The sequence below is a fragment of the Sinocyclocheilus rhinocerous genome, unplaced genomic scaffold (genome assembly GCF_001515625.1).
Source record: "Sinocyclocheilus rhinocerous isolate Xijiao unplaced genomic scaffold, SAMN03320098_v1.1 scaffold1151, whole genome shotgun sequence".
Classification (NCBI taxonomy): domain Eukaryota; kingdom Metazoa; phylum Chordata; class Actinopteri; order Cypriniformes; family Cyprinidae; genus Sinocyclocheilus; species Sinocyclocheilus rhinocerous.
The window spans coordinates 80,942-95,216 of NW_015666572.1; the positions used below are offsets into that span (position 1 = coordinate 80,942).

Consider the following 14,275-nt stretch of genomic DNA (forward strand, 5'->3'; position numbering starts at 1 on the left):
TCCGGGTGGATGACGTATGAGGTCGGCTTTGCGCATGCGCCCCTCAGAAGTGACGAACGTGGAAACACAGTGGAGAGATCAAAACAACGGTCACTAATTATAAGCACAAAATGAGGATTTGTAAAGAAGAATGTCGGAGGATTTCGATATAAGCCAAGAGGAGACTGGTTTTCCTTTGCTAAAGTAAGGAAACTTTGCTTCTTTTGATCCTGTAAACAAACGTTGGTTTTCAGGAGACTCACCGGCGCATGCGTAACGCTGACCCCATAGGTCATGCTCCCGGAACTGCTTCTGTGTACAGCTGTTGGCGCAAGCTAGATTCAAGTGATTATTATGTTTTGAATATGGATATTTTTCTTACAAGAACGCATCGATTCGCTACAGGAGGCCTTTGTTCACCCCCCGGAGCTGTGTGAGACACTTTTTTTTGTGGAAGGGTGCTTTTTATTTCACGTCTTTTGAACCGAAGGAATGCAACACCCGCTGAGTACAACGATAGAGCTTGAAAGATCAAAAACAATTTTTTATATAACTCCGACTGGATTCGTCTGAAAGAAGAAAGTCATATACACCTAGGATGCATCGGGGGTGAGTAAAACGCAGCCTAATTTTCATTTTTGGCTGAACTAACCCTTTAAAGCTTAGCAGGATTTATATAATGATTAACGATTAAATATTTTATTTTCCCTGAACTTTTTTCCTTGTTTCATAAATATGTGACATCTAAATTAAGGAATGTCATATTTTACGCTATCGATACCGCTTCACAAAACAAAATAAAAAACACTTATTGATTGAAAAAAATCCATTTGTACTTGAACTTCCTGTTCATTTACATTCATGCTACCACAGCAAATTAGTCTGAAAACAGCTGCCACTCACTCATAAACACACACAAGCACATGGTGTGTAGCATTAGCATTAAATGCTGGTGTCTCTGTCCTCTCCTCCCATAAACACCTTTGTTTATCTTTAATTACAGTCCTTCTCATTCCTTTGACCTGTCCATGAACATTTAGTTTTGCTCTACACTTTCCATTCTCAACCTCCCTCCATCAATGAGACTGACTGACTCTTCTACTTTACCTTCAAGAAGTTCTAACTTCCCGTTTCCTGGTTATATATAAAGGATTGCAGCAGAATCTGGGAGCCAGACCTGCATTTAAAAAAAAAGATGAATTCAGGTTGATGTCATAATAAACAATTCTACCATAAGTTCTATGGTAATTCATATACAAAAAAATATATATAATTTTTACCGTTTTAATTTTGTTCAGTAAAAATGAACAATTCTGCAAAAACAGTGTAGTTTTTCTGTATATAGTAATTTTCTTTTAACCAAGTAGCATTTTTACTTAAAAAAAAAAAAAAGAAAAAAGTAAGTGTAATATACACACCTGCATAGTTTTGTTTATATCTTCCAGTGCTGTATAAAGACAATCTCAAGTGTCAGACTGTTGCAAAAACAGAGACTGACCATAAAACACATTGTTGTGGAATGTATCACTTAATGGGGTGGTTAATGTTTACACCCGACTGTATTCAAGAGTAAGTGATAACGATAAGGCAAATAAAGATACATGGCACTAACTGCACTGGGGTTGAACCACATTCAAATTTTAATCACTTGACCCATTTAACCTGTAGATTTCTATTGATTAATGATTGTACTACTTACATTTTTGGTTTATGGCATGAGAATGATAATTGCACAAAGCTCGATCCTGGTGCGATCATATAACTGAGCTCAATATCATTCTTTCTATTGCATTTCTTATTGAAGGAAACCAGACTGAAACAGAACATTGTCCGTTCTTATTCACACAGATCCTCAGTAAACGCTTATTTAGTAGTGTGAGCAACTGATTAAAAGTAATAATCTAAAATAAGATAGTCTGCATAAAATTAGTCGTGAATGATGAAACATTTCACATTATGTCCTACTGTATGTTTATGCCGATAGCACAGCTTGTACTTGAATCTTTTCAGATAAAGATTTGATGGAATGATAGAGTGGCTTCAAGGTCTGTGCAACGTTCTCCACAGCAAACACATCTGTCACACATAGCTGTGGAACTCTACATGGATAAAACAAAAAAATATTACATCACTGAGTTTGAAAAGTCTCAAGAAGAATAAACAAAAAAAAAGAGACACTTCTGAAATAGCCTTGGACAAACTGCCTTTAGGAAGTGAACAGATGATCTGCCACGTCTCAGACTCCAATGTTTTTCGCTTGGGAACAGAAATTCTTGCGGAAGCCCAGTTATTTGACTCTACACTGCTATCTTTTTTCTTCTGGAAACTATAAAACCTGGTTGGAACAGGCCATGAATGCCTCCCACACAGCTCACATAAGTCCACCTGCTCAGGTCCCAGTGGGAGCGCTAGAAAATGAGAATGAAAGTGGCATGAATGAACAGACTGCGCCATCTGCTGGTCGCAAAACACTGGACACCATCATAAGCAGGTTTAGTAATTCCTGGTGTACCTTTATTGGTTCATAAATGCAAAATGTCTGACAAATTTGGAGGGCATTTGATCCACCCAGAACTTCGGCTATTGACCGACTTCACTGAAAAGCCTGTCCAGTTTCTTCATTTCAAGTCTTAAGGTCGTAACTAAAAAAAACTAACTATTAACAAAAAGTGTAAAGAATAATAAAAATGACAATAGAAATCCCTTTGAAAACCAAAGTAAACAAAACATAGGCATTTTCATATTTTCACATGGCAATAAATATGGACCATAGACTTTCTATCTGTACAGAGACAATTTATCTAATCATTTAATCACTTGTATTATAAAAAAATATGACTTCAGTGCAATTTCCCTGCAAGGCTTGCCGCCGAAACCTTTGTTTCTTGTCTATATAACAGCAACGCCTGTCTCGTTTACCCTAACGTATAAAGAAAATCCTTTCTCTTCTTCAAATACCAGCTCATTTGAAACACCCCCCCAAAAAATCCATATTCATAAAAAGAACTCACAGCCTTTTATCTTTGACACTTCAAGCAGTAAATCTGGACAGAAAAAGGCACACATCACTAGAATACTGGACAAGACACGAAATATTGGAATTACTCTCGATTTAAGTTTTCATCTTGGTCATTTAGAAATGTATTCATACCCATTCTTAATGTTTTGCAAGTACAAGTTTTTTTTCTTTTTTTTTTTTACATATACATATTCAAATAGATATATTAAGATTGCAATGTCAATAAAGATACAGGAGGGACAGACGCAATCGATTTACAGAAATATTTTTTCCAAGAAAAAAAAAAGTGCATCATATTACAATCTTGAATATTGCAGAACAAACATTTACCAAGTTACCAATAGTATTGAAAATTTTGTATATAAAAAATAAGCGCATTACAAAACAAAACAATAGTAGTATTAGCAGTAGAAAGCATTTCACCACTGTGCACAGAGGCTTTTAAGTGCTATCTGGATCACCTTCCTGGCTCTGAGGAGCACTGCCAGATCCTGAACATCCTTCTGAAAAAGAGCCACGTCCCCTGAGTGGCGCCGCTACAGACTTTTCCGTCGTTTCACGTGAGGAACTCGCTGCTTCCCCCTGCAAGATCCTCTCGGCTCCTTCATCGCTGTCTGCCGCTGCTTTCCTGGATGTTTCGGGACTGAAGGTGCGAGTCTTTGTGGCGGAGCTCAAGTCGCCATATTGCTTTCTGACCTTTGCAGTCCGTTGCTCCCCTCCACCTTGTTGTGAAGGGGGGAGTTTGGGTAACGTCGAGCTTGTACTGGGACAAGACAGGTCAGACCGGCTGGCTCCCCCATCTAGGCTTTTTGTCCTGTTGTCCGCCAGTGTCCTTTGCGGACTGGTTTCCGGAAGCGAGATCCATGGGTAATCCCTCCTGGTGAGGGAAAAAAGGGAGTCCTCTTTAGGAGAGGTGGGCGAAGGGGTGGAGGATGACTGTCGTTCCAGCTTGGGCCGTGATCGGGGTCTGAGCTGCACCATTTGGATGCCCCCAATAGGAATCATGTGATAGGGCATGCGGGCTTGATCTTGGGAGTGTAAAGGAAGGTGGCTAAACATGCGGTCCACTGTCCGTGGCATCACAGGACTCGGAGGGAAAGACTCGCTTGGAGAGAAGCGTAGGGATGGGGAAAGCAGGCAGGGATCCGGGGGCATACGCTCCTGTAAAGTTGGTTGAGTACCAGGCCTGTCCTGTAGGGGGAGACATGGCATTGCAATCAAACAAATATATTCCTTTGTTTTACGGAGTCTTCATTTTTTAAACTGCTTTACTCATTGTTTTTGTCTTTTGGCGAATATTTTTAATTCATCATATTTTCCTAGCCAGTATATATTTTTAATGTTACATTTTTTGGTTTGAGTTTAAAATATTTTCCGATTATCATCGTAATTTACACTTTTTGTTCATAAAAAAAAATAAATAAATAAAAAACAGTCAACATTCATTTAATAATAATTGTAAAAAAAATCCCACACAGGCTGACAGGAAAAATTTGCCTCTACCTAAATTCTTGTCAAAATAAATAAAAAAAAGCATAAAAAAAATAAATAAATAAGAAAGACTCACTGCAGTTTCCAGAAGAATGAAAATTAATGGCAGTAAAACACCAACAACTTTTCACACAATTTATGCTTTCTGGGGCAGGGGCAGATTATTATTTTCATGCAGTTCCTTGCATAATACTATGTTATGACTTCAAAACACTTTTTACCATATGCATCATTTCTAAACTAATCACATAAACTGCTCCAAATGTATGTCTTTTTAACAAAGTAAACTTCCTTGGTAGCTCAGCTGGTACAGCATTGAACTTAGGATGCAAAACACTTGGGTACGAGTCCCGTGAAACACAAAGACTTGTAAAAGTAAGATAAAATGGCATAACTGCTCTATCAAATGCTGTTTTACCTCAGGTTTGCCTTTGCCGTGATACATACAACTAATATAATAAAATGTTGCCACAATAACATTCATCTGTTTCTAAGAAAACTGAGTTTTACGTAACATTTGCCTTTGCTAGGTAGGGTTTAGTAGGTGGTATATTATTTTCAAACATGACTTGAATGTTGCCATACATTTTTTTTACTTTTATCTCACGTTAGTTTTTGCTAGGCAGAGTTTAGTAATTTAGGTGCTGTTATTTTCAAATGTAACACAACATTTGCCTTTCTTTTCTGAACTGTTGCAATGCGTATAACAACCAACATAATATAATGTTGCCACATTTATGTTCATCTCTTTTTTGTGCTATTAGCTCACTCACTGGACATTTTACTTTGAAAGTGCCGAGAAGAAACGAAATATTGAAAACATTATTTAAGTTGTATTGCGTTACCCACCTTTTGGCCGTCAGTAGCTGGTGTGCTAGGCTCCCAGTGGAGCCCTGCGGGTGAGCTGTGCGGCCGATGCTGGGGCTTTAGGGGCATATGAGAGGAGACAGCTCTTGCGCTCCTGTACCGTGCCGGGGATACAGGCCTCAGAGGTGAGAGAGGCTTGAAAGGGGAGAGGGCTCTGATGGGTGACGGGCCCCTCTCTGGGGAAGGAGAGAGATGACGGCTGGGTGAGGACAATTCAAGCCTTGGAGACAGGCTTCTAAGGGGAGAGCCTTCACTGCTAGGGGAGAAGGTCCTCTGGGAAACCTCCCAGCCCTTGCGGGAGTACGATGCCCTCTTGCTGCCTGGAGATGTGGCTCGTATGCCAGGCCACGGTCTGTGGGGTGAGGAGTATTCCTCTTTGGCTTTAGGGTCAGCGGGCTCGGTCTGTGAGCCTTGGCCACTTTCAGAGAGGTCACCTGTGGATTGACGAGTATCAGTGGAACAGGCTGAAGATGGTTCATCGTGGGAAGAGAAGTCTTCTTCCTCATCCTCATCATCTTCTGCTTCAGAATCGTCAACATCAGAGAACTGGTGCCCCTCCTGTTCTTCTGACTCACACACTCGCTCCTCACTGCCTCCTGTTGGACAGAAATGAATGCGTTCATAAATGTAACAAAGGAGTCAACACACAAAATAAGTAGATACAACTTAAAAATGAACCAAAGGGGAGATCGAGGTCAGCTATCTATCTATCTATCTGTCTGTCTGTCTGTCTGTCTATATGTACATACATTTTTATTTCCATTTTAGTTTATTTTAATACATCAAGTTAAACTAGTTTATTACATCGTTTTAAAAAAAAATCATTTTAATTGTAGTTTCAGTTTTAGTTCCAGTTAGCCATAATAACTCTGGTCACATGATCCTTCAGAAATAATTCTAATATGCTTATTTGGTGCTCAAGAAATATTTATTATTACTATTAAATGTTTAAAACAGTTGTGCTGCTTAATATTTCTGTGTAAACTGTATTTTTTTCAGGATTTGTTGAACAGAAAATATAATTTTTTGTAACATTATAAATGTCTTTACCATTACTTTTGATCAATTTAATACATCCTTAAAAAATATAATAAAAAAATTACCAACCCCAAACTTTTGACAGGTAGCATAAAATGAAAGGCACGTGGCAACTTACCTCAATTTGACATTTATAAAAAATTACCTTGTCCCGAAAACACAATTCAAACCTTGGTTAAAATTCTTCATTATATAGTTGATATTTGTCTGAATGTATACTAAATGTGGCTTTATTGTGTTCACTCATTCATCAAACAGCTACAGCAAAAATCAAGAAAATATACATGCATCATTTTGACTCAAAGCTCTTGTGACAACTAGCCCCAGTCTCCTCTCATAAACTCTCATTAATCCCCCATGGAAAGCTATATATAACGTTCAAATGCAAAAAAAAAAAAAAAATGTTTTTGAGTTGTGCTTCATTCATCAGCTACATTTAAAATCTAGTGAATGGAATGTGGCTGAATGAAATGTCCTTGTAGCTCTTAGATGCACTGAGAATGAAAAATGTCAAGAAAAAGACAAAGTAAAAGAGAGAGACAGACAGGGAGAAAGGCAATTTTCAGTTCTGGCTTTATATAAACACAGTAAACTGAAGGTCAGTCTTGCTTCTCTTTATGGCAAACTATTTTCATTGGCTTCTTTCAACTTTCAAGTCTGAAAGCACACCGCAAGGTTGACATCACTTTTGCACCAATGAAGCAAACAAGCTAAAAAAAATATCTGGATATGGTGGAATATGTTCTAGAATTAGTCTGTAGCCCAAAGGGTGAGCAATTTAAGCTTTTGAAATTTATACTTCACTATACCACAAGCCATCTACATTTTCAATGTGTAAAGTATCATATGAATGTAATGTAACACACTAAACTACGCCTGAATGCAAGGAATCATTAACTGAGAACTGTGGAAGATGGCTTAAATGATCAAACTGCAGCTACATATCGTCACTCACACCCCTGATGCCCATCAAACCACAAAAACTCTTTTTGGCAACCCTACCTGCTTCCTCAGACTCCAGCTCATCCACAGATGACTCTGACACACCCATCTCCAGGCATTTCTTGCCGTGGGCCTTGGACTTCATGTGTTTGGTAAGGTTCCCTTTGAGGAAAGGATATTCTCAATTACACAGAATACAAAAATCACATCTTTTGGTGACAAGAACTCAAACACAGAGGAACTGTGATGTAGCTGGATGGGATGTGTTTGAAAAAAGATATTTGTCTACCTTTGGTTTTAAAGGCGAAGTTGCAGTGCTTACAGACGTAAGGACGGACGTCTGTATGAGTGCGAATGTGCTTTTTTAGCATGCTGGGCTTCTTGCAGCGAATCCCACATTCTCCACATACATATTTTCCTCTCCCTCGACCCCGAACATATACATAGTTCTCATTTGACTTATACCTGCTCAGGTGAGAGAGAGAGAGAGAGAGAGAGAGAGAGAGAGAGACAGATAGGTTAATAAAAATAATAGATTCATTAAGATGAATAATATAAAGATAGAGTCTTCACTTTGGCAGGATCCTGATATAAATTTTCCAAAACACTGAATCTCTCATTAGAAGAGGTCTGGACTGCCACTATATATTTTCAGCACTTGTCAGGCCACTGATGGTCTCAAGAAACCATGCTTTGGCTCAAACTATGTGTTTTTTGCTGGCAAGACAATTCCAATTGAGGACAGAGAGATAAAATTGGCCATATATAAAAATGTATTAACTCCATATCATGCGTCTACTGAATGTCTCTTACAAAATACAAGTTTACCCAATAAACAATGTATTGCAAGAGATTTAGTTGTATTTAATGGCATTCCTTTATATTTTTATATTCCTTTTATATTCTAAAACAATCAGGAATGTATAAAACAATGCTTTTAAAAGTAAACTTGGCTAGAAACAAAAAGAGTAGGATGAGAGAGAAAAAAACAGAGAAAGACATGTTACATTGATGCTAAATACTCTAGATAACTAGTCCATAGAGAAAGTAATTTGTGTTTATATTAACAATAATATATACATTAATTTTGTAATAGTGTTGCAGTGCCTGTGTGGTTGCTAGGCTGATTTTTGGTTGTATTAGACTATTCTTTTTAGCAAACACATTAACCTAATCTAAGATAATAAGATAACTTAAATCCTCATTTCATATCCATATATTTATTTAATAAGCAGAAAACTGCAGAGCCAGTCAGTATTGCAAAATAAACCTCTTTAGGACGATATAAGCAACAAACATAAATCATTTTAAATAATACTTAAAAATTTAATAAAAATATTAAATATAAAAAAGCGAATAATAAAAAAATATGCATATATTTTATGAATTTTACAATAGTAAGTATATAATTTATTATTAAATTTTTAATAATAATTATTATATATTTAATGTTCGCTGCTCAAAAGCTAGATGTGACAATCTTTGTTACAGGCTTATGAGGCAATGCTGGGAGTCGGAGAGAGAGAATATATTAATGTATAATTGCATTATTGACTGCTAGAGTATGAATCCTGATCTTCTTTATGGCAGCTATGATAGCAGCAGGATGGGATGTGTTTATATAGACAGCGTATGCATTTTGAAAGCGGTCTGTAGGCTTTCATGAAAAGTGTAAAAATGGATGGGGTGGAGAGAAAATGACTTGCTAAACATCTGTTTCTATGTAAAAAAAATTTAAAAAAATTAATCTAGTACACTCCATTTTATAGGACCCAGCTTTCATTCAGGACACTACAAATGCAATCAGAGGGATAACATTAAAGTCTTTTAATATACAAACACACCTGTCGACTATTTTTAGAAAGGTGTCTTTGAAAGGGGCCGGTGCCTACAGAAAAACTGGCACCTTTGTCCTTCAGTAAGATAATGTTCTGCTCATGAGGAAGAAAGCAAACAACAAATACAGTTAGTTATGAGAGGTGCAAAGACAAAAGGGTGCTGATGGATGTGAGAAGTTTTGGAGACAAAATGGAGTGTGTGTGCGAGACAGAGAGCGCAGAGACTGATGTGATTAGGGAGTGCGTGGGTGTGCAAGGCAGAAGAACCGTATGAGCGAAATAAAGGCAGCGAGAGAGGCAAAGGAAGCAGGGATAAAAATGCAGGCTGTGAGTTGTTGCCGCAGTTTAAGCACTCAACCACACTGAGAGCCCCGCATAAGCAGATGAATTCAAGAGACCCAACTAATGAATCCAAAGCTTTTGATATTTACATGTCAGCGTTCCTATCTCTCCTTTCTATTATCCATTCATCCATCAATCTGCAGTCCTTTCATTTTTTTATACTAAAAATTATATTCAAACAATCTACTACAAACTAGGGCTGCACGATTATGACAAATCATTGTTTCCCTTAATAATGTACTCATGAATATTAATGTTGTGTAGTGTTTTGATTATCTTATCTCAACAAATTAAACAAACAACAGTTAGTTATTGTTCCTAAGAAAAACTAACAAATGATTATCTCACTGTGAAGTTGTGCAGACATGAAATTCAGGAATTATTGTATTTATTCAAGGTGATTTGTAATCTTGATGTTTTTACTCGTTAACTGTGCCATGCAGATTTAGTTGGCACAACACTAATGAGCAGCAGACTTCAAAAATAAATCTGCAGAGCTACTGTCTAAGTTATCAGCACTCACTCTACGCTCCATCCAAATTCATACCTTTGAGCAAGGTGTGAATTCTGCAGACAACTGAACAAGGCAGGATAAATGAAGTCCCTAATGATTCGTAGTCTCACCAGTACTACCATGTCTTTGTCACTCACACAGTAAATAAACAGAAAACCTCAAGCTGAGCGGCAACTGTGCTGTAATTGGCACTTACAAAAATGCACTTTCATGGCAGGAACATAATGAATAAATTGCACTATTAGTACTCTTTAACTATGGATGCACAGATACCATTTTTTTCAGATCCGATCCCAAAAATTCTGAGTATCTGCCGATACCGATCCGATACCAGCACTGTTTTTTTTAATAATCAATATAGAATTTCTATACCTCAGTGTGTTGACCTGATCATCACGGTTTTGTGTGTTAAACAATCTACTAAATATAGACAACTTCATTTGAAAGAAAAATAAATTAAAAAATATATAATCATAATCTATGACAAAAATACTATTATAAACTAGGTTAGTGGATAATTCAGCAGCAAAAGAAATTCTAGAGAAATCATGAGTGCACAATAATTTTATAAAATCCAAACATTTAGTGAAATAACATTATTTAGTGGGGAACAAATAAAAGTGAGTAAGTGTAGGACTGAATCTGGTAAAATGTTACACATTGCTCTTTGTATTGTTGTAAAATACATTCATGAAAAACAAGTAAATATATTTATATATATATATATAAATATATACTATAAAATTAAAAATACATTTCTTTTAAATGTATAGCACAGTAATGGAGGCAGCAACATATGATAGATAGGACAGAACAAGAAAGGCTATTAATAATCTTTCATTGTGCAAAAGTATTATAATACGAAAGGCTCAATACAGAGTGGCACATAAAGCTTACGCGCATCCCGTGCGCAGAATGATGCGCTTGAAGCAACACGGAGTCACAGCGCGCAGCATAAAAAAGTTCAAAGCACAAAGTGAAGAGATATTGATGCGTAGTGTATTAAATCTGTGTGATAGTTTATTGAGCCTTTTCTTTTAACAGTTTTAAATTTCAGTTACTGTGTATTCTTGGAGAGAGTTTCATTGTTTTGACTGTCATAACCGAACGCGGCACGCAGTTTGAATACTGAAAGGAGGATGACAGACAGCCGCAGCGGAGATAAGAGTTTACGTGAACTTGACTTAAAGTGCCCCTATGCCATTTTTAAGTTTCCTAATATTTGACCCTGGACCACAAAACCAGTCGCTGGGGTATATTTGTAGCAATAGCCAAAAATACATTGTATGGGTCAAAATTATTGATTTTTCTTTTATGCCAAAAATCATTAGGACATTATCAAGTAAAGATCATGTTCCATGAAGATATTTTGTAAATTTCCTACTGCAAATATATTAAAACTTAATTTTTTATTAGTAATATGCATTGCTAAGAACGTCATTTGGACAACTTTAAAGGCGATTTTCTCAGTATTTTGATTTTTTTGGCACCCTCAGATTTCAGATTTTCAAATAGTTGTATCCTAACAAACCATACATCAATGGAAAGTTTATTTATTCAGCTTTCAGATGATGTATAAATCTCAATTTCAAAAAATTGACCCTTATGACTGGTTTTGTGGTCCAGGGTCACATATTGTTTTGGGAGTCTCCTACAACAGGATTACACGTATGCAAGGTCAAAAAACGCTTTCGTTTTCTCAAAATATGCATTTAATATCACCTCATTTTCCAGCGATTCTCAAACGATTCGTTCAAAGCAGTTCTAAGATTCAGTCTCTCTAAACCCCTCCTTTCCGTGAGCCTGCTCTGCTCTGATTGGTCAGATCGCCCAGTCTGTTGTGATAGGTCTACCGCGTACAGCGTGTGTCGGAAATGACATGCCCATTGCCATAGTTCCGTATTTTGAACGCGCGATAGAAAATGTACACATCTATTATTTATCATACTTGTGATTCAGTGGAGCCAGCTGGTCCAAATAAACAGGGTAATGAGCCATCTTTCAAGAGCAAGCGTTTAGTGAATCCTGCGTTGAACTCCCCGAGATTTTAGGAGCAGTCGTCAGTAAAATGACGTGTTTGTGGGCGGGGTCAAGTTGTTCGCTGCCGGCCAACGTAGAACATAGGCGGGAATTATGCAAATGTGTTAACCCGTGATGTGTAGCCATCACGGAAGAGGGATTCGAATTACTAAAAACTCGTTTAGGCTGTAGAGAGTAGATTCTTTATTTTGGGAGACAATAACTTTATTTATCGTGCACTTTCGGCTTTACAACTTTGCTGATTGTTTACATTCACATACAGCTACAGTACATTACACACTGCATGAAAGGCAATATTGGAAATGGCATAATAGGGGCACTTTAAATATTCATCTCTACCTCACATTAAACTATGTAACGGCTTCAGAGCACTTGGGATATAGTGCACGGAAACTTTATGGTGCTTTATAATGTTTTTGTGCCTTTCGTGGGGCTTAACAATAACACAGAATACTATACGTACAATATCGGATTTGGATCAGTCTCCTCTGACCGATACCCGATCCGGCAGTATCGGATCGGTGCATCCCTATCTTTAACATGACTTCCATCTACATATGCTATATAATTATTAGATAACACTATAGGTAAATGTTGTACCCTGTTGATAAAAATATGCTGGTTAGGTATGTTTTGAAGCATGGCAGCTGGTTTGAGCTGGTGAAATCTGGTCCTTAGTTGGTCGCGAGCTGTTTTATGCTGGTCCTGAGCAGGAGCTAGTTGCTCAACTAGCTTAGGACCAGCACATGACCATCTTAAACCAGCTAAGGACCAGCTTAAACCAGCTGCACTGCTTCAAAACAGGATATATAACCAGCATGTGCTGTTTTTTACAACAGGGTATATAGGGAAGGTCAACTATTTTTAAATAATGCATTTTCAGTGACAAGCTACTTGTTCCAATAAATAGCAGTCTAGTATGACAAAACGTTACATCGCTATTTTTACAATATTGTATTGTTAGTACCTTGTAGTATAGTCAACTATTTAAGCTTGACTGTATCTACACTACTTTATCTTATCTTGACTAGCTACAGCTTCAAAAATAACAAGTAAGAATTTACTCACCCGCCCTCAAAAATGCAAATACGTGCTGTCTCACTTTGCGTCGAAGTAGCGGGCACGTCATCAGCACTCTTCTTCTCTTTATCCCCTCGTTCATTTGGTGGTTCCTCTTTTACTTTGACGGGTGTGTTGGGCGGAGAAGCACGTACCTACACTCCAGACAGACAGGTTAATTCACCAACACTGTAGTAAATCTATACACAACAACAACAACACCAGCAGGCAGTTTTTTTATTTTTTATTAAAGGGGTCATACGTTGCGATTTCAAGTTTTCCTTTCTCTTTGGAGTGTTACAAGCTGTTCGTGAATAGATAAGATCCCTAAAGTTGCAAAGACAAGTCTCAAACCCAAAGAGATATTCTTTATAAGACTCGTCCACGCCCTCCTAAAACGCCTCGTTTAAACACGCCCCCACATGTCTACGTCACTGTGTGGGAAGATTTGCGTAACACCACCCAAATGTTCACGCAAAGAAAGAAGGCGTAACTTTGATTCTCGCTGTAGTATTGTTGCCGCCGCCGCCACCGCCATGCCTTGGAGACGCTGTGTGTTTCGTTGTGAAAGTGAAACTACTTTGTTTGGTCTTCCAAAAGAGGACACAACTAGAAATCAGTGGTTAAAGGGTTAGTTCACCCAAAAATGAAAATTAGCCCATAAATTACTCACCCTCAAGTCATCCTAGGTGTATATGACTTTCTTCTTTCAGACGAATCCAGTCGGAGGTATATTAAAAATTGTCTTTGATCTTTCAAGCTGTTTAATGCCACTCAGCGGGTGTTGCGTGCATCCTTCCAAAAGAAGTTAAATAAAAAGCGCCCATCCATAAAAAAAAAAGTGTCTCACACGGCTCCGGGGGGGTGAACAAAGGCCTTCTGTAGCGAATCGATGCGTTTTTGTAAGAAAAATATCCATATTCAAAACGTAATAATCACTTTAATGTAGCTTGCGCTCACTATTGTAAACGAAAGCAGTTCCGGGGGAATGACATATGAGGTCAGCGCTGCGCATGCGCCGCTCAGAAGTGACGCACGCGGAAGTGCAGGGGAGAGATCAAAACAAAACAACGGTCACTAGTTAGAAGTACAAAACGAGGATTTGTAAAGAAGAATGTCGGAGGATTTCGATAAAAGCCAAGAGGA

General features: G+C 37.7%; 2 protein-coding genes across 3 annotated transcripts in view; both read right to left on the reverse strand.

Moving 5' to 3' along the window:
- Window positions 1–3,134, reverse strand: part of LOC107732827 (long-sarafotoxin-like) — a 10,071-nt gene extending 6,937 nt beyond the window's left edge. Inside the window, exons 1-2 of the mRNA XM_016544246.1 lie at window positions 3,131–3,134; window positions 2,991–3,023 (exon numbers count right to left, since the gene is read on the reverse strand). Of these exons, the coding sequence (XP_016399732.1) occupies window positions 2,991–3,023; window positions 3,131–3,134 (37 nt within the window). The remainder of the gene's footprint in view (window positions 1–2,990; window positions 3,024–3,130) is intronic.
- The window catches only part of LOC107732829 (transcription factor HIVEP3-like), an 88,016-nt gene continuing 76,212 nt past the window's right edge, over window positions 2,472–14,275 (reverse strand). For both annotated transcript variants that reach the window (XM_016544248.1, XM_016544249.1), the window contains exons 3-7: window positions 13,139–13,284; window positions 7,626–7,801; window positions 7,397–7,498; window positions 5,339–5,952; window positions 2,472–4,189 (exon numbers count right to left, since the gene is read on the reverse strand). In XM_016544248.1, coding sequence (XP_016399734.1) covers window positions 3,440–4,189; window positions 5,339–5,952; window positions 7,397–7,498; window positions 7,626–7,801; window positions 13,139–13,284 — 1,788 coding nt within the window. In that variant the 3' untranslated portion in view covers window positions 2,472–3,439. The remainder of the gene's footprint in view (window positions 4,190–5,338; window positions 5,953–7,396; window positions 7,499–7,625; window positions 7,802–13,138; window positions 13,285–14,275) is intronic.